The following is a 27,365-nucleotide window of genomic DNA, read 5'->3' on the forward strand; positions in this document are numbered from 1 at the left end:
TTGATGCAAACCTCACTAAGACTGACCTAGCGTGGCTCTAGCATCACCTTCTCTAAGCCTTACCTGGTTTTACCACCTGCAAATGTTTGCCCCTATGCTTACTGGGGCATGACCTGTACCTCCAGCCTCGGGGGATATCCCAGTGGGCAGGTGGGAAAGACGCCTCATGGCCCAGACTCAAGGGTCTCCCATTACACGACAGTTCTTGGGTATTTCATTGGCTTAGGCACTGCCTCTCAAACTCCCAGCTCGTGGTCCTGCAACCTCCTTCTCTTTCCTGCCCTCACGATCACATCCCCAATCTTGCGTTTACTAATAGCTGCACTCCTTCACAATCTCTGAGTCAGTCACTCGATTGTTTGACCACAACCTCCTACTTTTTCAGCTTCCTTCACCGAGTACCACAACTCCAAACATTTTTTTTTTTTATGTGCTGGTTTGAAAGGATATATGCCCCCTAAGAAAAGCCATGTTTTAATATAAATCCCATTTCATTAAGGTAGAATAATCTCTATTCAATACCATATGTTTGAAACTGTAATGAGATCATCTCCCTGGTTGATGTGATTTAGTCAAGAATGGTTGTTAAACTGGATTAAGGGACGACATGTCTCCACCCATTTGGGTGGGTCTTGATTAGTTTCTGAAGTCCTATAAAAGAGGAAACATTTTGGAGAAAGAGATTCAGAAAGAGCAGAACGATGTAGCCATGAGATGCAGAGAGTCCACGAGCCAGCAACCTTTGGAGAAGAAGAAGGAAAACGCCTCCCGGGGAGCTTCATGAAACAGGAAGCCAGGAGAGTAAGCTAGCAGATGACGCCGTGTTCACCATGTGCCCTTCCAGCTGAAAGAGAAGCCCTGACTGTGTTCTCCATGTGCCTTTTCACTTGAGAGAGAGACCCTAACTTCATTGGCCTTCTTGAACCAAGGTATCTTTCCCTGGATACCTTTGATTGGACATTTCTTTAGACTTGTTTTTAATTGGGACATTTTCTCGGCCTTAGAACTGTAAACCAGCAACTCATTAAATTCCCCCTTTTTAAAAGCCATTCCGTTTCTGGTATATTGCATTCTGGCAGCTAGCAAACTAGAACATTTTACATGGGCAGGCACCGGGAATCAAACCCAGGTCCTCCGGCATGGCAGGCTCCAAATATTGTTTATACTATGCCAAGACCCAAGAGCTTTGGATACTTTCCATTGTTTCTCTTTCATCCATTTTATGGCCTCACTTAGGTTCTATGGTCCATCTCTATGATCACTCCCTTGAAAATGCCCTAACTCCTGTCCCTCTATCTCCCTCTGGGCAAAACCAACCTCACTGCCTATCCCACCATCTGGGCTAGTGGAACGTGATTCACTGGTCTCATTGCAAATGCATGGCCTCTAACCTCAAGTGGGGCTCAGTGTACCTGCAATCACGTTGAACTTTTCCATGCCTTGAATCCTGTTTCATGCCTTCTCTTTTCTCCTCAAATATCCAATACCTCCTCCCCACACTCATCCTTCCTTCCTCTCCACTAAGAAAAAAGAGGCATTTAGAAGGAATCCCTCTAAATCCCCATCTCCACTCAAGTTGCAAATAGCTTCCATCTTAAAACGAAACCCTTCCTGGACTGCCAGCAGATTTCACCCTCTTCTTAATCACAAATCTCCACCAGGATGATCTAGACGTATAGATGCAATGTGGTTTCCACCCCACCATCCATGGAAACTACTCTCCTCCAGGCCATTGCTGACCCTGTGCTGCCAAGTGCTAGGGTCACTTCTCCCTTGGAAACACATGTAGGACACTGTGGTGCATAGGAGATTACCTGGACTCCTCTTTGCCTTCCCAAAACACCACAGTGTATTCTTGGCCCTGGGATGAGAAGAAGGATGTCTGCTTCCCGCATGGTAGCATGTACATGAAGGTAGCGAAGCTGGGGTCCTTCATCTGGCTCACCACGGACACAGCCAGGGGTCGCTGAGAGAAGAGGGGTCACCAAGAGGTGAGCAAGGGGTGCTCATACCCAAATCACTTAAGACTGTACCAAAATGAGGGACTAAAAGGACTGCAGACGGCAGCAGCCACCCCTTCCAGCTTTCACTGGCCATGGCGATTTAACGTTTAGCTGGTCAGGTTAGCCTAATGCTTCCAGGCCAACAACCACACCTGAGGATATACCACCTCTCCTGTGACCTCATTTACTCCCAATACTCTAAACTAGTGCCTACAAATTTCATAAGTGAGTTTTAGCCTTGAAAATGTTGGCCTTATCCAGGGAAACTGCAATATAACCCCCTGCTTCTCATGACCAAGCACTTCCCCTCATTCCTTACAAAAGAGATACTCGTATTCTCTGTGCTCTGGCATGGGGTCTATGTTGTTATAGAAGGGGCTGGTATAATATTTTGTTTGTTCGCATGATGACATTACACAGAAATTTTTTTCTTGAGTGTGTCATGCACATAAAGAAAATGAGACCGGATAATTTAAGAGCAGTAAAAACTCTCTCTCTAGGGGCGGTGAACAGGGAAGGGGCACCTGCAATTTTTCCAGTCCCTTAGTAATGGTGAGTGGGCTGCCAGCTGGAAACCTATCACCCAAATGCCAGTGGAGGAAGGCCCTGCTCGCCAGACTTGGCTCCGAAGTTACCTTCTCAGGCTTGGTGTCCCAGCACTCCATCATGAGTGCCTGCAGCCGATGGAACTTCACTTCCTCTGGCTGTCCCAGCACTGGGCGGATGCCCTTGGACAGTTTCTTGACAATCTGAAGCTGGTGGTGGCCCAGTGCAGGCCTTTGTCCTGATAGCAACTCATAGAGCACCATTCCGTAGGAGAACATGTCTACCTGGGCAGAGAGGTAAGCGGAATCAGGTTCCCTGCCAAGGCCCAGTGGCTTTTACAAGCTGGCCCTGATGTGGAGAGAACAGGGAGACACAATTAGACAGGGAAGACATTGGCCCTTGCCCAAAGGGAGACCATTATCAATTAACCTATTAATGCAACCACCCAGTTCCATCTGTCAATCATCTGATCATTTGATTACCTATCCTTCTGTCTGTCTGTCCATCCATTCATCTATCCATTCATCTATCTCTCACCTACCAATCCATCCATCCATCTATCCACCCACCCAACCATCCACCCACCCACCCACCCATCCATCCATCCATCCATCCATCCAACCATCCAATAAACACTCATTGAGAACTTGCTAACTGTCTGGTACTGAGTAAAGGCTCCAAGAATGCCATGACCCTACCCTTGAGTATCAGATAAGGCAGGAAAACAAGGACATTTGGTTTAACACTCTCAGTACTAGGAGAGTTGTGCATGCAAAACATAAAAAAGGGGAGTGTCTCCTGGATCAAAACATGTTGTTCTCTCCAATTTTAATGTCATAAAAAGGTCCAGCAAGGAAAGAATTATACAGGCCCATGTCATGGTCAAGAAATAACTTTGTAGCAGGAGAATGACTAAGATAGAGATGAGGATTTTCAGTGTGAAGGTTCGTATTATAATCTTAGTTTCAAGGTAAACTCAAGGTGCTTTGTCTAAGTCACCTGTTACTAAGAAGTCCTTATTTTTGTTGCTCTGGTTTGTTTTTTCTATCTTGGGCCACAGCCACAGGTACCCAGCTAACTGGCATATGTGTATGCCCTTCTTAAAGCAATTGGTCAGTGACCCATCTGCAAATTACCAAATCACAAGAAATTATAAACAAAAGGAGTTTCAATACTAGGTAATAAATGAACAAGGGCTGGCACTAAATGCAACACATTCTAAGATGATTTCAAGTTGTCTGTGTGTCTGCATCTCCCCAAACAAGTATTGAGGAGGAAGATATTCAGCCATCATCTCAAGCTGAGGTTGGCCATGTGACTGCCAAGGGGTCCTCGCTTGCCCTGCCAGAATTCAATCTCTTCTCCTGGATTGGGCAATGCTGCCTCGGCCATTTCTGGCATTGGATTTGCCCAGAACCTTGCGATCAGCACCTATGGCCCCAAAACCTTAACCTGGCCCAGAAATCTCTGCAACCTCTGCTAGGTGTCTCATGACCACCCTGTGGGGCTGGTTTTCTCTTTCCATTTTGCACATTTAAACGTCAACTTGGCACTCAAATCCAGAGCCTGTGATATCCTGAACTCTTTGTCCACCGTGTTTCTAGCCTGTACCATGTCTCTGGATGGAGGTTTGAGCATCCTGAGGCTAGATAACTGCTCCCGAAGCTAAGGCGAAGCCAACACTGTCCCCTACTACACAGATAGAGGCTCCTCGCCAGACAAGGTGAGACAGGAAGGGGTACTAGGGGAATGCTGGGCTCTGAAGCAGCAGGTGCCTTCTGGCTGGCTTAGCCTGGGCAGGGCCCCCTGTGGCATGGGGCCGGGTTGGGTGGGCCCGGCAGTGGGGCCAAGGCAGGTACCTTCTCGTCATACACAATGCGAGGCCTGATCTCAGGGGCCTGGTAGCCGGGCGTGCCCTCCACACCCAGTGCGCCCTCATGGAACGACTGCCGGGAGATCCCATAATCAGAGAGCTTGATGTTGACATGTTCGGTGACATCGAGGCACCAGACCAGAATGTTGTCCGACTTCAAGTCGCAGAATATGATGTTCTTCTTGTGTAGGTAGGCCAGGCCAGAGGCAATCTGGTAGGCTATTTTTTGGGTGAGCATGTGTCCCAGGGGCATAAAGGAAGAATCTTTGCGAGCAAAGAAACAAAAAGCAAAAATACCCATTAAATTGTCATTATAGAAATTGTCTCCCTTTCTTCCTCCCCAAATACTCTCTCTGATACTGACATGCTCTCAATATTCTTTGGTGATGGATGCCAGAAGAAGGAGAGAATGATTTCCTTAAGTGCAATGTTTTTTTAGGATAAAGAGGCCTGTCCATATAGCTTCATTTATGGGGTCTCATTCCGGGAATTTCTGGTGCAATTCCTAGATTCATCTCAGACTAAGGATCACAATTCCTAGATTCATCTCAGACAAAGATTGTCCTATTATCAACCTCATTAAAAAAAAAAAAGAAATGCTTTTTCATTGAGGGAAAGATGACTGATTTTTTAAAACATGACTTTTCCATAAAATATATTTAAATTTTACCAAGGGGCTATTTTCTTTTACATCTAAGTAAAACACCAAGGCATGGTTGAAAACACTTTGCATTTTAAAGGTTTCTCCAAACCCAACTGCCATCTCAAAATAAGTATTTTTTCCAGCGAAAATACAAAACATCAGAGGCTTGAGTCCTGTTTGTCACATACTAGGTGATGTCATTCATTTAACTAGTAACTGACGGATACTCTTAGGGGATGCTATATTTCTTTAAATTTTTACATGAGGGCAATTTTATCATCGCTATCAGGCCAACATGAATTTTTTTCATTCTTTTAAGTAATTTAAATTTCTCCTCTCAGTCGCAATTTTAACACATTTGGATGTATCTATCCCTTGTCCTCAGTCAGTCAATCTACATCAGATAGAAAAACGATTGATTTAAATAGCATTTCTTTTTCCTGAGTCAAAACACAGCTAGCCATCTCCCTTCCTCTGCCAGTTCTTTGGAGTTTAGTTACCCAAGTCTCAGGGTGAATAATTTTAACACAGAAGGCTGGGCATAGCCTGGACTTTAAATGCCAAGGCAGTTGGTGTATCAGGGGTTGCATGTGTTGTTGCCCAGAATTTGATAGAAACTGATGCTGGGGGCAGGGGGGAACTTCAGCAAGGGTGCATGCCTGTGGTGCAGAAGATTAAGGAGTGGGCTTCCCAGGGCTGCCCCATCTGAAGCTCAGTTTCTGGATTATGGTAGAGAACCAGGCGTTGGAGGCTGGACCTCTGATTCCAAGGTGACAGCAGCGCCATCCTTGCCACCCCGGGGAGTGGGTGGCCAGGCCCCTTTCTGCAGGCCCCGGGAAGCCCGGCTGGCTGAGACCCTGTGGCCCTAAACCCACTCCGGGAACAGCTGGGCCAGGGAAGAGGGTCCACCTGGGTGCATGGATTCCGGGGCCTGCCCTGCCCACCGTGGCCTCTGCTCGGGGGTCTCTTGGGCCTCCCGGGAGCTGGATGGGGCCAGATGCCCTCGGCGCGGCCGGTACCTTTGGCATTCTCGGAGAGGACGGTGTTGAGGCTGCCGAGTGGGGCCAGCTCGAGGGCGAAGCAGAGCGGGTGGATGCTGATGCCAATGAGGGACACGATGCAGGGGTGCTGCAGGGCGTGCAGCATGCTGGCCTCCTGCCGGAACTCCGAGAAGTTCTTCATGGCGTCTGTGGCCCGCAGGTGCCGCAGCATAGTGTCTGCCGGGGGAGAGGGCGCGGCCGTGGGTGCCCGAGGGAGGGCTTCACGGGGTCGCAGGGGCCCGGGCACGGCCTGGGGCTTAAATGTCAAGGCGTCGGTGTATTGGGTTTAAGGTGCGCCTGCACTGGAGTGGCTGCAGCTGCAGGGCGCCCAGTGTTCTTAAAGCTGATTTCGTGGGTGCAGACCCAGACTAAGGAACCTTCAGTGAGTAGAAGCTTAACTTTCATGAAGGTATGTCCCACCTCCTTTGAGGAGGGTCTGAGTCCTCTTACTGGAATCCTCTATCAAAATAAAGGACAGAAAGAAGACACAGGAAAAAAAGTTCCGGAGAAGCAGGGAGAGAAAAGCCAGAGGAGTTCAGAAAGAAAAAGATGCAGAAGCTCAGAAGGCAAATCACCGCTCTGATGGAGAGGTCAAAAGCTAGAAGCCACAAAACCCAGGGGAGAAGGGCCCAGCAGACGCTGCCATGGGCCTCGACATGTGACAGGGGAGTCCAGAAACCGCCTGCTGATGCCTTGATTGGGACATTTTTGCAGCCTAAGAGCTGTATGTAGGCTTGGAGGTTAATAAATCCCCCTTGTGAAAGCCAACCCATTTCTGGAATATTGCGTTTTGCCAGCTTTAGCAGACTCAAACAGCCAGGTACCAAAGCCACCTCCTCCCAAGACACACAACGAAGTCACGTCCATCTTCCCACAGGCCCCTCCGCGGCTGGTGTCCCACAACCTGCAGGCGCAAAGGAGGGCAGGGCTGGCCTCGCTTACCTGCTGGGGCGTTGGCGAAGTTCTTGAACTTCTTGATGTGGAACCGCTTCACGGCCACGGGCGTGCCCTGGTACCGCGCCCGGTAGATGACAGTGCCGCTCCCGCCCTGGCCCAGGACACTGCCCTCGTCCTCGCTGTGCTCGAGCTTGCTGTTCTCCAGGAAGAGCCTGCCGGAGACACAGCCCCTGGGGTCAGCTCGGACCCCCGCCCCCAGGAGCAGCCCAGAGAGGCAGGTGTGAGCCTGTGCTTGGGCATTTGCTTCCTCATCGAGGTGGTGTCCGCTCCCCTGGGGGAGTCGTGGTCCCAAGCCACTGGTGGGAGCCACGGGTCAGGCTCTGCAGCCTTGCCAAGCCTCAGTTTCCTCACCTGCAAATGGGTTCCTAACGGTCCCTGCCTCGTCGATGCTGCAGCTGATGGGCACAGGGGCAAGCTGCAAAAAGCAAGGGATGCAGGGAAAGGGCCCTTGGGATACTTTCTTCTAAAAGATTCCCTGCTTCGAGAGCTAGTGTCCATCAGAAAATGCATTTATTTATTGCTAGACCAGTCGTTTCTCTATTTCTTTTTATTCAGGAAAGAAGGACATAAACAGCCCCAGGGATCAGTGTCCCCAGATCAATTTGACACTAGTCTGCACATTTTAATCTTCGGTAAAAGCGAGATTTATAAGACTGACTTTTGGAAATGCAGCCAGGAGCTCCTGGGTCTTCTCTGCAGACCCCGTGGGCCTGGAGGCTCTAGGGTGACAGCTTGGGTGTCTGGAATCAGAGAGGTAATTGGAGGCCAGGGGCAGCCAGGCCATTGTAGGCCCTCTGTGGGCTTCCAGGCGAAAACCCTCCAGTCCCCCAACCCCCGAGATTCTTGATTACTTAAGTTCTTATAATTCTTTCAGACTCCTCTTTTTTCTTCAGAAACAGGAGGCCAAAAAGGCAAAACAGAACTCAAAGAGAGGGGGGAGGGGGAGAGAGAGGGAGAAGGTGAAGGGAGGGAAGAGGGATGAGGAGAAAGGGAGAGAAGGAGGGAGAGAAAAGGGAAGGAAGGAAGGATGAGGGAGGGAGCAGGGAAGGGGCTAGGGAGGAAAGGAAAGGCAGTGCAAGCCTGCCCTGTCGGTCCTCCCTGCTGTGCTGAGGTCCTCCTTTGCCCCACTGGAGCCCTCTGGGCCCCACCGCTGCCCCCCTGCAGAGGCAGCTGATTTCCGCACTTTTCGGGAGGGGGCTCTGCAGCGGCGCAGACTTTCCACAACTCAACTGGAGCCCACACCAGGCAAGTGACACTGCCCCTGCTGTCACCCTAGGTGCCCCCGGGATGGCATGTGAGAGCGCAGGGGATCCCTCTGGAGCTTTCCATCAGGACTGTAAGTTTTGCCGGGCTTGGTGGGTGCCAGGCCTCCTTCAGCTCCTGGGGGGAGGGATGAGGACATGTGCAATTTGTGGGCCATGGTTGGGCCCGGGTTCTAGTGCTCAGAGGGTCTCTGCTGGGGTCCAATCTGCCCAGACGATGCAGGGGTTTCCCAACTCCCTGCCAAGTGACTCAGGTTACGACCCACGCCGTGATCCGAGATTAGACCCAAACCAATGGGGAACAAAACCATCCAGTTTTTCAGTTTGATGCCAGCAAATTCCACAGGCTGGATTCACATGGGGTCTCTGAGATGAGACATAAAACGCAATGAGGTTCAGCAAATGGATGAAGACTCCAGTCGGGCGTCCCCAGAAAATCTGATTCAGACACATATAAAACGCTGCCGGTGGCCCTGCCAGCTCACAGCCTCGTGTCAGGAATAAAAGGAAGCAGTCCTTTCTGCAGAAGAGCAGCACCTCACTGTCACTTCCGCTGACAAGGATGGGGCTATTGGAAAGAACTATGGAGGAAAATTATTCAATGCGGGAGGTATTTGTTTAATTTAACAGACTGACTGAGAAGCCTGCCTTGGAACCCAAATTCTGCCATACCACAGAGTACCCCAAAGCTACTTCTTTGGAGGTAGGAGGAGACTTAATTTATATATTCTTAATATATAAGAATAGAAATATTCTTACACACACAAAAGGATTTGATTTTCTTTAAAGAAACCAGATAAAACATCCCTTTAAAAGGGAAATAGAGGACTTCACCACTCCCCCCAAAACTGGGCCCCATTGGCATCAAACTAACCCAATGAGAACAAATCATATTTTCTGGTTTCCATCAACTGAAGAAGATACCACGTTTTATCGAGGACGTGGGTTAATGACCATTTCCTGTTGGATGGGGCCACACAATGTTTTCTATTTTCTTCTGAACTCTCCCCAGTTATTCAAGGTTAGCAGACGTGGAATCAATGCTGGGAAAAGACTACAGGGTCCAGATGCTCGGTGCTGGAGAAGCAGTTAGGGGGTCACCGTTTTCCAGGAAAGGGAAATGGGGCTGTAGGGACCTTTCCCATCCTGCCTGGCCGAGCTGCCTGGGCGAGCTGACTCTCTATTCCTTCTCAGCAGCCGGCTGTGAGGTGGACTCGGGAGGCAGGGCCAGCTCGGCAGAGAGGAGCTGCAGTTAACCTGAGGCCAAGAAAGTGCAGGGGGTCCAGGATGACCTCCCTGCATCGGGTGCTACCCAGAAGCTAAAAACCATCGCAGCGTGGGTTCCTCTGGGGGTGCTGTGGCTGGAACTCTGAAAGGCACCCTCAGATTTGGTGGGGAGCAGAGGCTGGAAGGGCCGCCACCCCTGAGATGGGGACACCGTGGGGTGTGCACTCCAGCTGGGACCTGGCGGGGCCTCCCGGGGGCAGCATTTGGCAGCTGCTCAGGGGGCTGCAGGCCCTCAGCCTGCGCTGTGTGCTCGGGCGGGAAGCAGGGCAGAGGTACTCACCTGGCCGGGAAGTCGGTCATGAACAGCTCTGGGACCAGCTCCTGCAGGAGCACGGGCAGGTCCGGGTGTCGGGGGCAGGAGATGAAGTCCCGCTCCACGGCTGTCAGGACGCAATCTTCCATGTCGAAGTACTGCACGCCCTCTGCTCTCTCCCTCGGGTCGGCGCGCTGGGCCCAGGACGTCTCGCAGACTGGGCAGGGCACGTACTGCTCCATGAGTGGGGTCCCGTCGCTCTCCGTGGCCGTCAGGGCTACAGGGGGACAGAGCAGGGGCCCAAGTCATGTGAAGGTGGCTGCAGGTGGGTCCCCCATCCCCAGCCAGCTCCCTGCAGCCCCCGGCCGTGGGCCCTTCTCGAAGTGGGAGACGCTGAACCTCAACTAGGGCCCTTGGGGCTCCTTTTTGGAGAGCCACTATTGATCCTGAAGGTTGAGGTCAGGAAGGGGTCAGGGGTGACCACCCTGGGATGGTGTGCACCCTGCACAGGCTGGCGGAACAGGGCCGTGGGGGAAAGGAGGGGGCTGGCCAGAGGTGGGACCTCTGCTGCCCAGCCGGGCCGGGCTGGGTCTGAGCCATGCCGTGCTTCAACCACTGAACTCCAGGTTCCCGACCCACCACCAGCGTGCAAGGAGACATCTGTACCACATGAAACAGAAAGTGTGCACTCACTACGATCCTTTCCAGAAGAGCAATGCAAGTGAGGAAATGAATACAAAGAATCAAGCACAAAACAGGCGTTTATGTGACTTCCGGTGGAGCAGAAGCCACACGGTCCCACACACTTTTGCCAGGCAGTGCCTCAGGGCGAGTCCAGGTCTGTGGTGTGCAAAGTAGGAGCTGGATGCCTAGAGCTTCCTGGGTGCATGTGCACCCCAGGCTGCTGGAATCGTTCTGCTGGTGGAGGCCATGGGTGTGCGCGCCTGGGGGCTGGTGTCTGGCTGGGATGGGGGCAGGTAGAGGTCTGGGCTTGCTGGTCAAGTTCTTCTCACCTGTCTGATGAGCTCACCAGGCAAACCAGGGCAGGGCCACATTCTAAGCACCTGCTGTGGGGGAACCACTGGTTGACTGGGCCTAGGGGCCTCTCTCTCTAAGCCAGGTTGGCAGGTGAACTCACTGCCCTCCCTTCCTTCACAGGACATGACTCCTAGGGGTGTAAATCTCCTTGGCAACATGGGACCTGGCATCATGGGATTGAGAAACTCTTCTTGACCAAAAGGGGGAAGAGAGAAATGAGACAAAATAATGTCTCAGTGGCTGAGAGATTTCAAATAGGGTCAAGAAGTTATCTTGGGGGTTATTCTTATGCATTATAGAGATACCCTTTTTTAGTGTATGGTGTATTGGAGTGGCTGGAGGAAAGTACCTGAAACTGTTGAGCTGTGTTCCAGTAGCCTTGTTTCTTGAAGACGATTGCATAACGATTTGGCTTTTACAATGTGACTGTATGATTGTGAAAACCTTGTGTCTGATGCTCCCTTTATTCAGGGAATGGGCAGATGAGTTAAACAAAAAAAGATAAAATATAAATAATAGTGGGAGGTAAAGGGTAAAAATAAAGTAGATTGAAATACTTGTGATCAATGAGAGGGAGGAGTAAGGGGTACGGGATGTATGGGTTCTTTTTTTTTTAATTTCTCTTTCTGGAGTGATGCAAATGTCTAAAAATGATTGTGATGAAGAATACACAGCTATGTGATGATATTGTGAGCCACTGATTTATAATATGTTTGGACTGTACATGTGTGGCTATTTCTCAAGAAAAAAAAAGAGCCTAGGGGCCCCCCGACTCACACCCTGGGTCTTGGAGGGCTCTTTGCTAAAATTGTTGACCTTAAGGTCCCCTTTCTGCCGATACCTGGAGGACTCCAAGCTGACTCGGTAATAAAGCCGAGCCTTGGGGACGCGTCCCTGGAGAGCACCCTGCATTGTGCCTTAAGTACTTTGCCTCTTATGCCCTTCTTGGACGTGGGGCCCCGCGGAGCTGAGGAAGTGGGCTCAGGGGGGTTCTGGAGTGGGGGAATAACTGTCAATGAAGAAATGGATCAAAAGGGTCCCAGAAGGGCGCTGAGGGGGTCTGCCTGCCCCAGGGGTGGGGGTCGGGTCAGGCAGGGAGGGAATTGGACATCCTCAGCAGATGCGGCTCTCCTCCCCCCGCAGTGGGTGACTCCATCTGCAGGCTCCCCCCAATGTGAGCTGCCCTGTCCTGAGTGCATAAAGAAACAAGTTCAGAGGCTCATCTGGAGCATCTTCTTGAACCATGAAGCATCATCTCATCTCATCCATAGCAGGTACTGGAGGCGAGGTCCTCCCACCTCCACTGGGGATTCTGAGCCCCCATCTGTCCCCAGGGCACAACCCCTCCCCTGTTCAGAGCTGGACTCGTGGACAGGGCTGTTAAGACCCCACTGCGGAGCAGTGAGCAGAGGCGAGAACGACCCCTGGACTGACCAAAGTCCACTGCGTCCACACATCCAGCACCTACGCCCCCCCTGCCGTGGCCACCTGCCCAGGAGAAGGGCTGAAGGGGATGCTAAGGGAGATAAAGCCAAGGTGAAAGGGGAACCACAGAGAAGATCTGCAGGGTTATCTGCTAAACCTGCTGCTCCGAAGCCACAACCCCAGCCTACAAACACCCCTGCAAAGAAGGGAGGGAAGGTACCCAAAGGGGAAAAGAGGAAAGGATGGGAACCCACAGAAAACGGAGAGGCCAAACGAAGTGTGTGCCTTTTTGATAACGTGCACTCCAGGTGATTGCACACTGTGAAATACTATTTTAATCAAGTTCTATACAAATACAGAATTTTGTTTTACTTTTTCTTTTAAGCTATGTTGTTAACACACAGAACACTTCATTGCTGTTTTTTTTGGGAAGGAGCAAATCTCACTAATAGAATGTCTCCAAAGCTGGATTAATATGGGAAAAAACCCCTTTCCCTTCTAGTTTTGAGAGACCTCCTCTTTACTCCCAGGATACTGGATTCCTTGACATTGACACACATTTGTCACCTTGGTACAAATACCCTGTGGTATGGAAAAACTAAAATTCGTTTTTATACCCTCACGTCCTCTTCTCCCTCTCAGCCTTCAGCATCGACTTGATTTCCTTAAATCTGTTGGGGCCTGACCACATCCCAAGTTACAAGAATGTCAGGTCATCAGGACTTCCCAGTGATGCCCCCAGAAGGAATCCCACAAAAGAACAGCGGGTGCTTGAGTTCTTGGGTTGTGAATCTTAAAAGTGATAATTCTGCCATTTTCATGTCATTTCCTGAAACTCAGTGTTGGCTCATGAAAAGCTGTCAGACAGCATGCTAAATGTGAAATGTCAACCCTCACTCTACACTTTTCCTGTTCAGAGCTTCAAATGAAGACTTCATTTGTTTTTATAGCTTTTTGATTTTGGTAGTCCGCTGAAGACGGGAGTTTGAACATTGTTGTCTACTGTTAATGACTGCCCATGCCCTACCTGAAATTCCATGACTGTTCATGAAAAGTACCTTTAATAACGCTGTATACAATTTGGCTCGGGAAAAAAAAAAGACCCCACTGGGTTTCCCTGGGCTGAATCCTAGTGGGATTTCTTTTCCCCAAAGGAGAAGCCCCACCCTGATTTATAAAGAAATACTGACATAAACAAGGGCTGGGTTCCAGAACCTTCTCTTACCGGGAAACCACTGGTCCATCAAGGAATTGACATGATCGGTGATAAAAGCCATGGCCGAGAAGTCCCTCATTTCTGACTGGCAGATGATCTTTATCCCGCCACTCTTTTTCTTCTTCCAGTTTACATCGGACGACTCGACGCTGCAAACCACAAGTAAAAAGGAGCCCGTGAGATGTGGCCTGGAGGCCCTGGGAACCCAAAGGGGCCTGGGCCTGGTGGGGCCGTCCAGAGGACACCGTGGCCTGGGTCTCCATCCTTGCGTGCAGCCTCTGCCTTCTCCTTGGCCCCCCACCTCCTCCAGCCCCAACAGGGGATGCAAACATCACGAGGACTTGGAGTCCTGGGTCTCGGCGCTGGCCCTTGGGTGTGGTTTTTAACCTCTCTGAACCACAGTTTTCTCATCCCTTAACTGGCAGTGGTGAGTGAAGATACATAGGGAGGCGCCGGGCACCTAGAGTGGCCCAGTTCAGGCCCTCCCCAAAATGTCCATTTCCCCTTTTTCCTTCTCTTCTCACAGAGCTGAAAGACATTTTGAAACCAACCGTTGTAAACCTGGAATAAACCATCTCCCATGTTTAACATTTATTCAGTCTGTTGAGCTGACTTTATGTCTCTCTCTCCAAAAAAGAAAGGAAAAGGGAGCTAAGTTTGGTATTTTGTCTATGGAGTGGGATCGAGGGGGCCACGGGGCGCTGTGGAGTCCGAACATCTCCCCACCCAGGGCGTGGCTACTTCTCTCAGAACGAGGGAGCAGGGCTGGGTGCCTGCGGGGCCTCTCCAGGTCCCTCTTCAGTGACCTGTGGCAGTGCCGGGGGGGTCTCACTTCTGAGCTCGACCACTATTTTCTCGCTCACCTTTCCACACCCAATGCCTCCATCCCCTTCCTCCAGCCACCACCTGCTTGTCCCTCAAGCCAAGCATAGGGGAGGGAGGACACGGGGTCCTCCAGGGACCTTGGTGGGGTGGAGGTGGGGCTTGCCAGAGGTCTGGACCCCGAGGGGTCCTGGCCGGACAGTGGCCCAGCACGCCGACCAGCCGGGGGTGGGGGGGAGGCTCCCAGAAGGCTCCACCTGAGGTAGCCCCCGTCAAAGGTGACCAGAAGGCCTTCCTGCCAGTAGATGGTCTGGTTTCTCTTCACCCTGAAGGTGCTACAGCGATTCCTCTGGTTTCCTGTGAAACTATAAATGGTGACTTTCCGGTTCCTGCTTTTGGTATTCTTCTTGTTTTCGAAAAGCTGAAAGACAGAGAAAAGATGCCACTTAAGCATTCTGGGCTCGGCAGCGGCCGTGGGCAGAGCTCCGAGGGGGCCGGCGGGGTCCCGGCCTGGATGAAAGAGCATGGCCGTTCCCAGCGCCCCTCCTGCTGCCGCCAGAGCCAACGCCACGCTAGCCCAAGGTCCCCAGGACGCTCCGGACACACACTCTTCCCAGAGGACGGGAAGCAGGCTTTCCTCCAAAATCTCCACGCCCCCGCCCCGATTTTACAAGTGAAAACTTACTCAGAAAATGTGGGAAATAGAGAGGGACAAAAAAAAAAGGTAAGGAAGAAAAGAAGACGTCAGTTTAACATGAAGCAGAGAGAGCATTTTAGTATATTTTATTCTGGGTGTTTTTCTATTTATGCATATTTTTATTTTTATTTTTTTGCATGGGCAGGCACCGGGATTTGTATATATATTTAAAAACAGCGGAGGCCATATTTGACTTCTCACTTTGGAAACTTTTTTAAACTTTGCTTTTTCAATATCGTTAAAAAATTCACTCTGAATATTCTTTTTTTTTGGTAAATCTTTAAGATTCTCTCAGGTACAGACTTTCCCAAATCATTTCCTACTGTTTGGATGCTTCCGCTGCTTCCAATGTTTGGCCGCCTCAAATAAGCAGCCAGGAACGTGCACAAGCACGAGGCTTTCTCCGATTTCAAATGATATCCTCGCTTCAGATGTTTAGCAGTAGGACTGTTAGAGCAAAGAGGGCTGAACATTTTAAGGCCCTGGGTGGAGACTGAGGAAATGACTGCACCATCTTATACCCTGACCCACAGTGTGGGTGAACTCTGCGAATTTGACCCACACAAAGTGGCAGCTCACTGCTGCTCGAATTTGCATCCCTTTGCTGAATATCCTTTTGCCTCTCTGCCACCAGCCATCTGAATTTCAATAGGACTTCTTTTTTAAGTCCCTGGGAGGGATGCTGCTGGGAAGGGCTCCTGCCTCCGCACCCATCTGGGTTTGCTGCCCCCCACCCCCACCCCGCACTGGGCCCCACTTGGAGCTCGGGCCTCACACGAAGCCGCTCCACTGACCTCCCACTTAGAACCCCAGGCGGGAGGAAGAGTTCACAGGGAGGGCAATGGGATGGAATGGGAATCCCTCCTCTTGGCTCTACAGACGGGTCCTACTGACTGCCAGCATATGCTGCAAAATTTACGATTTTCGGCCTCATGCATTTATTTATTGATTTTTTTTTATCATTTCAGCAAAATGGGAAGATCAAAGAATATTTTTACGTAGCCAAGAAGTTACAATCCCATAAGGGTTTTCTAATGAGAATATGGTAAAAGAAAAAAAACAACAACCCACTTATCTAGAGTTTAGAGTTTAATTACTACTCCACAGTCAGGATTTTATGCCCATGATTCTCAAAGTGTAGAATGGGTCAGAATCCCTTGGAGGGCTTTGAAACAGACTCCTGGGCTCCATCCCAGGAGTTTCCGATGCAGGGGGTTTGGGGTGGGCTGGAGATTTTGATTTTCTAGCAAGTTCCCGGGTGAGGCTGCCACTGTTGGCCCAGGAGCCCCACTCTGAGAACTGCCGCTCTAGGTGAATGACACTTCCATGATATGGCTGTGCACGGAATTCCATTTGACCGACAGTTGTGACGCATTTCAGTAACCCCAGGTGCACCCACAGCAAATAACTCCTTGGGTGAGGGTCTCACTGTTGCAAATCAAATTTGAGTTTTGTCCCAGTGGTTCCCAACCCTGGCTGTACACTGCAATCACAATTAAAGAATACTGACACCTTCCCAGCCCCGAAGAGTCTGGTTTAAATGGTCTGTGCCTTAAATTTAAAAGCTCCCCGGGTGATTCCAGGGTATAGACAGGGTGGCAGGACCAGGGATCTTTAGCCAGGCATTATTCCTAAGCAACAGCCGTTATAACCTGGGAAACTGTTAGAAATGCAAACCCTTGGGCTCTTCTCTGCCCTTCTGAGTCAGAGCCTCTGCAATGGCCCTGCAATTTGTGTTCCAAGGAGCCCAATGGGGGAATCTGATGTGGCTAATCTTGAGAACGATCTTAAGACTCTAAAATAGGGTGTCTGACTGAAGTCAGGAAAGTGCTGATTTGAGTTCAAACGAGTCCCAGGACCCAGAGAAGGCAGGGTAGGCTCCTTCCCACAGGGGATGGGAGCTTCGGGCTTGGATGGGCTCTCACCAGCAAAGCACCCCCCATGAAGCAGGAGTTGTGGCTACCTGGAGGTCCATCTCTGCTAAACTGATGAGCATCCGGGCTATAAACCTTTGCCAGAAGCCAACAGGTACGAAGCTCATCTTGAACACCCTCTGGATGGTGTTGGCCGTGGGGTGCCGCAGGCTGTGGGTGTCCAGGCCGGGCTTGGACGGGAGGAGATGTGGCAGGAGGTAGCTGAAACACAGCAAAGGGGGCCGGTGAGCCTGCAGCCCAAGTTCTCAGCTGCAAGACTTGGCCCTGTGGGTGACTGGGGCTGGGGCAGGCCCTGCTGGAAACTTCAGGCTGCTGCTGTTGCTTCCTCGGGGGGCCTGTGAAATTTTAATTTTAGAAAGAGAAGGTGTTTCATATGCTGAGAATAACTGCTCCAAAGGACAACGAAGATGGGCACGCCGAATATATTTATCGCGGTTTCTAGGATAGAGGCCAGAGCAATGCTCCAGGGAGAAAACATATCCTGAAACCATCTGTGGCCATAAAAAATGTCAGACAAGACCGAATCAGAGTCGACGCTTCCTAAACTGGGCTGGGATTGGGGAATCGCTTAAAATTTAGAAACACAAACACAGCTGCACAGTTCCAAGGACAGTGTCGATATTGGGGTCGGAGTAATGCTTTGAGCCTCCGGTGCTATTTATTGTTCTTGGCCAGTCAAGACAACACAATCGGCCTTAAAAGTTAGAACGAGACTGTGTGCACATCAGGGATGTTGCATGAAAATGCTTTTGCTTATCGTAAAAATGCTGCAGTGCTCTGTCAGAGCGAAGTTCCGTTCTGTCGTCATTTTAAAACAGTTACAGCAAAAACCCTCAAAGAGCCGGTCTGAAAACCAGCATCCCCTGAATGCTGGTGGAGCGATGGGGAGTGGGGGGTGTCCCTGGGTCCCTCCATGAGCCCATGGGCACCCATCTTGGCTGTGTAAGTGCTGGACACTTTTCTTAGCAAAGGCTTTTTCTTAGCTTTCCTAACCCTTTAGCATAAATCAGCTCAGGCCCAATGAATGTCTTTAGAACCTTTGGGAAATTAGCCCCTAACATGTGTTGCCAGGAAAATTCAGCGACAGCCGGGCTGGCTGAGTGCACAGGCTTGAACTCCAGGCTCGAACCTCGTGTGTGCTCTGTCTTGAGCCACCTGCTTAGCCTTGCTGAGTCCTGCTTCCTCTCCCGTGACATGGGAAGGGGTGTTGAGCCCAGACTGGAGGCTGTGCAGTGGGTCTCCCCCACCCAGTCAACAGCTCTCATGCATCAAAGCCAAGGACAACCCCGGGCCGGGTATGAGGGAGCCATGAGGAGTTTGGATTCCTCTTCAGGGTTTCTCTTTTTAGGATTCCACGCATGGTATCCCTCATACTGGGGCTCAGGACAGTCTCCCAGGAGGCCAGGGGAGTGCCAAGGACATCTCTAGGCTGGCCACACGGGTCCAAGCCAGCTGCCCAGAGTCTCTGTCGGGCATCTCCATGGGGCTCTGGGGTTGTGGGAACAGTGTGGTGATGGAATGATGCGTGGCTCGCAAAAGGCCTGTGAATTTGGGATCCTGGCTGCTGCCTTCTGGCCAACACCAGCATCAGACCTGGGAAGTGGCTGACACTGAAGCCAGCACCAGGAGGGCCTGGGTACCAAGTGGGTCATATCGGAGCCTAACCTGGGGCCTAGGCAGCCAGCTGGCCTCTGAACCACAGGCTCTGCCTGCCCCCTCAGGGGTCCCACCCCAGGGTGTGAGCTTTTTGGTTTGGCTGCAGAGAAAGGCATGGTCCAGCCCTGCCCTAGGTCAAGAGCCTGACGGCATACAGGGGGTCTCTGGGCAGAAAGACAAAAAGCAACAAGTGGAGGAATCCAAGGGCCACAGGAGGACAGCAGGAGAGCTCCTGGCAGGGCAGGAGGTTCCTAGAGGTCCCTGGATTAAGGCACGGGGTGGGGGGAAGGGTCATTGACAGGTCAATCAGGCACCACAATCAGAAGTGGGCCAGGGGTGCTCTTATGGTGGGTTTGGGGTGGAAGATCCCCTCTGGGCCAGAAGACAATGGAATCGCATCTTTAAAGTGCTGAGAGAAAAAACAAAACTAAATAAAACCACTTGTCAACCCAGAATTCTATGTTCAGGACAAATATCCATAAAAAATGAGAGTGCAATAAAGACATTTTCATACAAATAAAGTTGCCACAAAATTCTTTCCGCCGAGGGGAGATAATACCAGAGGAAACGCAGATCTACAGGAAGGAAGGACTCACGCCAGAAATGGTGTGCCGGTTTGAAGCTGTTATGTACCCTGGAAAAGCCATGCTCTTTTATTTCATTCCTGTAGGTGCAGGCCTGTTGTGGGGGGGGGGGGGGGGGGGACCTTGGGGTTAGGTTATTTCAATGAGATGAGACCCAGCCCACTCAAGGTGGGTCTTAATCCTTCTATTGGAGTTCTTTATGAGAGGATAAAACACATGCAGAAGCAGAGAGAGAAAACCAAAAGAAGCTCATAGAGAAAATCTATGAAAACAAAGAGAAACTAAGAGAGGACCCACAGAAGCTCAGAGAGGAAGCCACTGAAATCAGAAGCTGAAGTGATGAAACCCAGGAGAGAAAGACCAGTGGACAACGCCATGTCCATGTGACAGAGGAGCCTGTAACCTTTCTTCAAAGAAGGTATTGTCCTGCTGATGTCTTAATTTGGACATTTTCATGGCCTTAGAACTGTAAATCTGAAAGCTAATAAATCCCCATTTTAAAAGCCAACCCAGGGCAGGCCACAGTGGCTCAGCAGGCAGAGTTCTTGCCTGCCATGCCAGAGACATAGGTTCGATTCTGGTGCCTGGCAATGCAAAAGCAAAACAAAACAAAACAAAACAAAAACAACCCAACCCATTTCTGGTATATTGCATTCTGGCAGTTTTAGCAAACTGAAACAAATGGTAAACTATTGTTTCCTAATTTCTTAAAAGGCTATTGATTGTTTAATTGCTCATACAAAAATGATAACACAGTATTGTGGGTCTTATCATCTATGTAGAAGCAAAACATACAAAAAAGAACACAGAGAATAGTGAAGGGGGAACATAATTATATCCCTTAGAGGTTCTTAAACTTAAGAATACATCATCATTATAATAACAAAGAATACAAATTATGTACAAATAAATTTAACAAAAACATGCACAGAATCTGAACACTGAAAACTGCAAAACATCATGGAGAGAAATTTAGAAAAGATCAAGATAAATGGAAAGATAAACCATGTTCAGAGAGTGGAAGACAATATGTTAAGGAATCAGTTCTCTTTGATCTCTGGATGTGATGCAATATCAATATTGCCTTTTTTTCTTTATTAGAGAAGTTGTGGGTTTACAGAATAATCAAGCATAATAATATTGGCTTTGATAGAAACAGACACACTAATTCTAAAATTTAGATGGAAATGCAAAAGACCCAGAGTAACCAAAGTCATCTGGAAAAAGAAGAACAAAGGTGGAGAGTATAGTAGGGTATGATAGGCTGTCAAAGACATCCAAGTTCTAATACTGGAAGCTGCCCATGTTACCTCACACAGTATAAGAGACGTTGCAGATGTGCTGAGGAAAAGTATTCTGAGATAGGACTTCTTTTGTTGCTCTATTGTGGCCTCTCTAAGCCCAAACACTGCCCTCCCCCATACATAGGACATGACATCCAGGGATGAAAGGATCTCCTTGGTGGTGTGGGAGATGACTCCCAGGGATGAGCCTGGCCCTGGTACCATGGGATCAACAATCCCATCGTGATCAAAAGGGGGAAAAGAACTGTAACAAATAAGGTATCAGTGGCTGAGGAAGTTCAACTAGAGTCGAGAGGCTATTCTGGCAGTCACTCTCACACAAGCTTCAGTTAGACATTGCTACCTATCATAACTTGCCAAACTGTAACCAAAACTATTCCTGCCAATTCTAAAGAACACCTAGGGCAATATATACAATTCCATAAATGTTCCATGCACTAGGGCAACTTCCCAAAGTCTACAGCCTCTAGATAGGTCCCTGGACCAGATAAGTCCTGAAATGCAGAGGGGCCAGCCCTTCCAGAACATCAACTAGTTCCATTCCCCTATCCCATATTATCAATAGCTTCTTCCAACATGAAAAATGTAGAATGAGCATAGCCCAGATACTCCTAAAGAATGGGAGAAAGATCAAAGGTGATGGCGGAGTTATACAGAGGTGGGGTTTAACAAACGAGTATGATTGCCGAATCCTTATATTGATATTTCTTTTAGCTGCCAGTAACTTAGAGCAGCTAGAAATAAGAACCTAAAATTGTGGAATTGTAATCCATACCAAACTCTGAAATCTGTTCTACAACTAATTGCTGCAATGTACTTTGAAATTTTTGCTTTTATGTATATGTGTCATTTAAAGAGAAGGAGAAGTATAACAGAAAAGATAGGACTTAACAAATGAGTAAGACTTCGGAATCATTATATTGATATTTCTGTTGGTCTCCAGTGTCTAGAGCAGCTAGAAGAAAAAACAAAAAATCATGGAATTGTAACCCATATCAAACTTTAAAATATGTTCTATAACTACTTGTTAGATTATACTTGGAAATTTGTTGCTTTTTTGTATATATGTTATGTTTCACAATAAAAAATGTTGAAAAACAAAACAAAACCACACTGAGAGATACATGCGCCAATCAAGATGGCAGAATGAGACTTTGGGTTTCCATTCCCCCATAGAAGTTTTCAACAACCATTAAGAACTGGCAGAAACACTAAATTTTAAATTGGCTCATGAAACTTACTGTGCAAACATAGGCTTTACAATGATTATATGGATACTTGATTTAAATATGCTTATGGTTAGGCTAACTAAGATATCCATTGTTGGTAGATTTAGAACAATATGCTCTAAAGCATATTGTTTGTTTTCTTGAATAAGAAATTTGCAAAAAATAAAAAAAAAATAAAAGAAAGAAAAAGAACTGGCAGAAACATCCTTTTCAAAGCTTCAGTAACAGGGCAAGTGCCATATCATGAAAAGCTATACAAAAGCAGGAGGATCTCCTGGCACCCTGGCTGGCCTCTCTCCACCCTTTCACTGGCTTAGCATGGAGCCAGCTCATGCTCCCAGTGTGTGGATCCCTGGCCCTGGTTCCAGAGGAAGCAGAGTAACCCTCGTGGCCATTCTAGGAGCATGTATGTCTGGCCCAAGCTGTCTGGTGATGGCTTGAGGGATTTGCCACCCAGAACTGGCCCTGCATATAGAACATAGTGGGAGAACAGTCAGGACATGCTGCCAGGGGCAAGGAATCACTGGCTGTAGGGCAAACAGTGTCATGCCCAGGATCATGAGGAAACTGTTTCCGAGGGAAGAGGGAAGATTTGTATCAGTGTAAATGGGAATTCTTAGGGTTACACGCATATGAGTGCAGAATGGATGAGGAAGACCCCTATGCTTTGGTCTGGAGCTGTTCTCTAGATTCACTGTATGGATAAGGCTGAAGAAATGCCCTTCAAGGCAATCTGCAAAGACTGGTAAAAGCGTTTTCTTTTTTCCCTTTTTTTTGTGTTAACTTCTGATATTCAAGGGAAGCTCTGTCATAACACTAGCTGGATATAAGGTTAAGAGATAGATGCCTCCAAGTCTAAATTCCAACTTTAACACATTAAAATATCAAAATGTCCACGTTTCTACCAAACATTATAAAACATACAAAGAAACAGGACCAGAGGGCTCATGTAAAGGATAAAATTAAAGTATGTAAAGGATAAAATTAAAGCATTAAAAATTATCAGTGAGGACCAGACCTAGGATATAAACCAGACAAAGACTTTAAAAAAATAGTCCTAATCATGCTCAAATTCCTAAAGGAAAACATTGACAAAGAACTACCATAAATCAGGAAAATGATAGCTGAACACAAAGAAAATACCAATGGAGCAATGGATATTATGAAAAGGAACCAAACAGGGCTGAGGACCACAGTAAGAGAAATTTAAAATTCCCTAGAGGGGTTCAACAGAAGATTGGAGCTGGCAGAAGAAAGAATCAGTGAACCAGAAGATCAGAGAATTGAAATCATTCATTACGAGGGGCAGAAAGAGGCAAGAATGAAGAAAAGTGAACAGGACCTGAGGAATCTGCGGGACACCATCAAGTGTAACAATACACAAATTGTGGGAGCCCTGGAAGGAAAAAAAGAAAGAGAAAGGGGCAGAGAGTATATTCAGAGATATGATGGCTGAACACTTCTCAAATTTAATGAAAGTAATGAATACACACATCTAAAATGCTCAATGAACTCTGAACAGGATAACCCTGAAAAGACCCACACCACACCATATTATAATCAAATTGTCAAAAGCCAAAGATATAGAGAGAATTCTGAAAGCTGCAAGAGAGAAGAAACATGTCACCTACAAAAGAGTCTGAATAAGATTAAGGGTTGATTTCTCCAGACTTCCACTACAGATATGAATGAAGCTGATTTGGATGGGACCAAGGTAAATCAGAATACAGGGTGAAGGATGATGTAGTCTATATTTTAAAACTTCAACTTCTGTGTGAAATCAAAGGAAAAGATGTTTATTTGGTGCAAAAAATATATTTTGGGTAGCATATTATCTAATCTAACCAGTATGGACAGTTTGTTCCAACACCATAATCACATGGAATCTTGAATAGGGAGTGAGATCTTGTTTATTTTTACATGTTAGTGTGACGCCCTGATACATCCCAGAGTAATTTGGGCAGATAATAAAAAAGTATTTGCAATGTCCCTTTGGGGGACTGAGGAGAAAGGGGGAAATAGTCAACTTTCCCATCTGGGGAATTCCTGATATTCTCGCAAGCAGTGGGGACAACCAATTCATTAGACTGAGCCACTGCTCATGGGGCTCACCCCCATGAAACTTATTCCTGCTAAGGAGAAGTTAAGCCTACTTATAATTATGCCTAAGAGCCACCCCCAGAGAGCCTCTTTTGTTGCTCAGATGTGGCCTCTCTCTCTCTAAGCCAGTTCAGCAGATGAATTCACTGCCTTCCCCTCTATATGGGATATGACTCCCAGGGGTGTAGATTTCCTTGGCAATGTGAGATGTGATGACTCCTGGGGATGAGCCAGGACCCAGCACCATGGGATTGAGGAAGTCTTCTTAACCAAAAGGCGGGAAGAGAGAAATGAGATAAAACAAAGTTTCAGTGCCTGAGAGATTTTAAACAGAGGTTTTCCTGGAGGTTATTCTTATGCATTATATAGACATCCCTTTTGTGGAGTATTGGAGAGGCTGGAGGGAAGTACCTGAAACTGTAGAGCTGTGTTCTGGTAGCCTTGACTCATATAACTATAACAATATAGCTTTTACAATGTTGATCGTGTGATTGTGAAAACCTAGTGGCTGCTTTCCCCTTTATGCAGGGTACGGATAGATAAGTAAAAAATATGACAATAAATAAATAAATAATAGGGGGGAATATAAGGAGGTAAAAAAAATTGGGTAGATTGCAATACCAGTGGTCAATGGTGGGGTAAGGGGTATGGGATGTATGGATTTTTCCTTGTTATTTCTTTTTCTGGAGTGATGCAAATATTCTAAAAATGACCATGGTGATGAATACACAACTTTGTGATGATATTGTGAGCTACCGATTGTACACTTTGCATGTGCGTAAAGATATTTCAATAAAAATGTTTAAAAAAAGTAAATAAAGACTCAAGATTTGACAAAATAAAAACTAAAGGATAAGATGGAAGATTCAACAAGTGCAAAAAAAAAAAAAAGAGTTGAGTTCTCATGAGAAACCATGAAGGCAAGAAGGCGGTGGGATCACATTTTTAAAGTGCTGAGAGCAAAAAATAGCCAACTAAGATTTCTGTTTCTGGCAAAACTATTTTTTCCAAAATGAAGGCGCGATTAAGGCATTCCCAGGAAAAAAAAAAAGGAGTTTGTCACCACTAAGCTGACCCTATAAGAGATGCTAAAGGGAGTTCTAGAGGTTGAAAAGAAGGGATAAAAGATAATAGATCAAAGCTGCAGGAAGAAATAAAGATCTCCAGTAAGAATAATGGTGTGCCGGTTTGAAAGTATTATATACCCCAGAAAAGCCATGTTTTAATCCTGATCCAATCTTGTGGAAGCAGCTGTTTCTTTTAATCCTAATTCAACACTGTAGGTTACGAACTTTTGATTAGATTATCTCCACAGAGCTGTGACAAGCCCACTTGTGTGTCCTTTGATTAGATGGAGATGTGACTCCACCCAATCCAGGTGGGTCTTGATTAGTTTACTTGAGTCCTTTAAAAGAAGCAGCATTATAGAGAAAGCCAGAAATGACAGAAATGATGGAGCTGACAGAAACTTTAGAGGAGAGCTGACAGGCAGAGAGCAGAGACACAGACGTTTGGCGACGCTTGGAAACTAGCGGACATCGTCATGAGATGTTAAGCAAGCCAGAACCTAGAAAGAGCCAAGGGAAGCCAAGAGATGAAAGCCAGCCCTGGAGAAGCTTCCTCTGTCCCCACAGGAACAGAGGCTGAAAGCAACGGAGCCCAGGAGCAAGGGACCAGCAGCAGATGCCAGCCACGTGGCTTCCCAGCTGACAGAGGTATTCCTGATTTATCTGCCTTCCTTGAATTAAGGTATCTTTCTCTAGAGACTTTCAAAAAAAGAAATGCTATGAATTAACCCAACCATTCACAGCCTGTTAATCAGCTTAATCGGCCTACATCTGCCTTTGTTTGGGCAATTTTATAGGCCTATAAGTGTAAGCTTGCAACTTATTAATTCCCCTTTTTAAAAGCTGCTCCAGTTCTGGTACATTGCATTCTGGCAGCTTGCAAACACAAATGGCATGGGTAAATGTAAGTGCCAGTACTACTGTATTCTTGGTTTTTACTTCCTACAGGATCTAAAAGGCAAATGCATAAAAAATGTTATGATAAATTAGTGGTTTTGGATTCATGATGTATAAACATGTAAGTTGTGACAAAACTCCATAAAGGTTGGGGGACAGAGGATATGGGAACATAGCTTATGTTGAAGATTAGTTGGTATCAAAGAATAAAGATTGTTTCAGATGTAGGATGTTAAATTGAAGCCCTATGGCAATTACAAAGAAAATACTGGAAACAGGCAAGGCCACAGAGACAGAAATTGAGTATAGTTGGCAGGGATGGGGGGACAGGGGTGCTGAGGGAATGGGAAGTTAATGCATACTGGGTGTTGGGTTTCTTTTTGGGAAGATAGAAAAGTTTTAGTAATGGAAGGTGGTGAGGGTATGGCAAAACAGTGGACATGATATATCCCACTGAATCGTATGCTTGGTAGCAGGTGAGATGGGAAAGTTTATGTTGTCTCTATGGTCCCACAATTAAAAAAAAAAAGAAAGGAAAAAGAAAGCACAACTAAAGAGACAATGGCAGTTGAAGGCAGTATATGATTCTGGATGGAGTCTAACAAGGGAAGAGAGGAGGCTCAAAAGGAAATTATTAGGCTATATGAAAAAAGTGGAATATAGATTATAAGCTTTATATCAACGTTAAATTTCTTAAACTTGATGGCTGCACTTTAGGTGATTACATAAGCGAATATCCTTGTTCTTAAGAAATGTACACCAGGGTGTTAGGGATTCAAGGAGCATGACGCATATAAATTATAGTCAAACGTTCAGAAACCTTTGGGGGTTCACTGAGTAAGGGATTTGATTTGCTTGGTCATTTGGCAAAGAAAAATGGAGTAGATGATCTAGGCATGCATGCTACTTAAATGAGTGATTTTTAATGCCATTCTTGTATATTTTTCTGTATCTCTGCAACCACTGGATTTTATTTCAACCCATTGGAAAGAGATGCCCATGGCACGGGAGGGAAAGGCCAATGGAGAGACCTGCCAATGCCCCTTGCTCCTGCCCCATCACTGTCCCTGGGAGGCGAGGGAGCCCAGACCCCTGGAAATGTTGCACACACACTCTGGTGGGCTCAGACCCCCATTCCTTCCTCCAGGGAGCCCCCCTGCCCAGCCCAGTCCGCGGCCGCACCTGTCATTGGCGACGGGCAGGGCGATCTCAAACTTGGCCAGGAACTGGAAGTACTGCTCTTCTGTCTGCTGCGTGAAGCCCGTGCCGACAAGCAGCATCCTGAGATCCTCTGCTCGGATCACCCCGTTCTTGGCCACCGACCTGGAGGCCTTAATGTGAAAGATCCTCTGCAGACATTCGGACAGCCAGATGGGGTCGAGGAAGTAGAGGTTCCGCAGGCCGTGGCTGGTGTCCGGGAAGTGCAGCAGGGTGCCGGTCTCGATGAGGAAGCTGATGGCTGCCCAGAGACATGGAGGAAGCAGTGTCAGCGAAACAAGGCCAAAGGTGAGCAATGCCACTCCCAAGGGGAG

The 27,365-nt window shown here is 47.8% G+C and overlaps 1 protein-coding gene across 3 annotated transcripts in view; it reads right to left on the reverse strand.

Annotated features, from left to right (window-relative positions):
* Window positions 1-27,365, reverse strand: part of LRRK1 (leucine rich repeat kinase 1) — a 164,010-nt gene that overhangs the window by 13,097 nt on the left and 123,548 nt on the right. For all 3 annotated transcript variants that reach the window (XM_077124020.1, XM_077124021.1, XM_077124022.1), the window contains 10 exons: window positions 27,016-27,292; window positions 17,026-17,197; window positions 14,623-14,786; window positions 13,553-13,692; window positions 9,892-10,141; window positions 7,048-7,214; window positions 6,085-6,282; window positions 4,409-4,686; window positions 2,639-2,833; window positions 1,815-1,966 (listed from right to left, as the gene is read on the reverse strand). In XM_077124020.1, the coding sequence (XP_076980135.1) occupies window positions 1,815-1,966; window positions 2,639-2,833; window positions 4,409-4,686; window positions 6,085-6,282; window positions 7,048-7,214; window positions 9,892-10,141; window positions 13,553-13,692; window positions 14,623-14,786; window positions 17,026-17,197; window positions 27,016-27,292 (1,993 nt within the window). The remainder of the gene's footprint in view (window positions 1-1,814; window positions 1,967-2,638; window positions 2,834-4,408; window positions 4,687-6,084; window positions 6,283-7,047; window positions 7,215-9,891; window positions 10,142-13,552; window positions 13,693-14,622; window positions 14,787-17,025; window positions 17,198-27,015; window positions 27,293-27,365) is intronic.

This window comes from Tamandua tetradactyla, chromosome 12 (assembly GCF_023851605.1).
Source record: "Tamandua tetradactyla isolate mTamTet1 chromosome 12, mTamTet1.pri, whole genome shotgun sequence".
Lineage (NCBI taxonomy): Eukaryota > Metazoa > Chordata > Mammalia > Pilosa > Myrmecophagidae > Tamandua > Tamandua tetradactyla.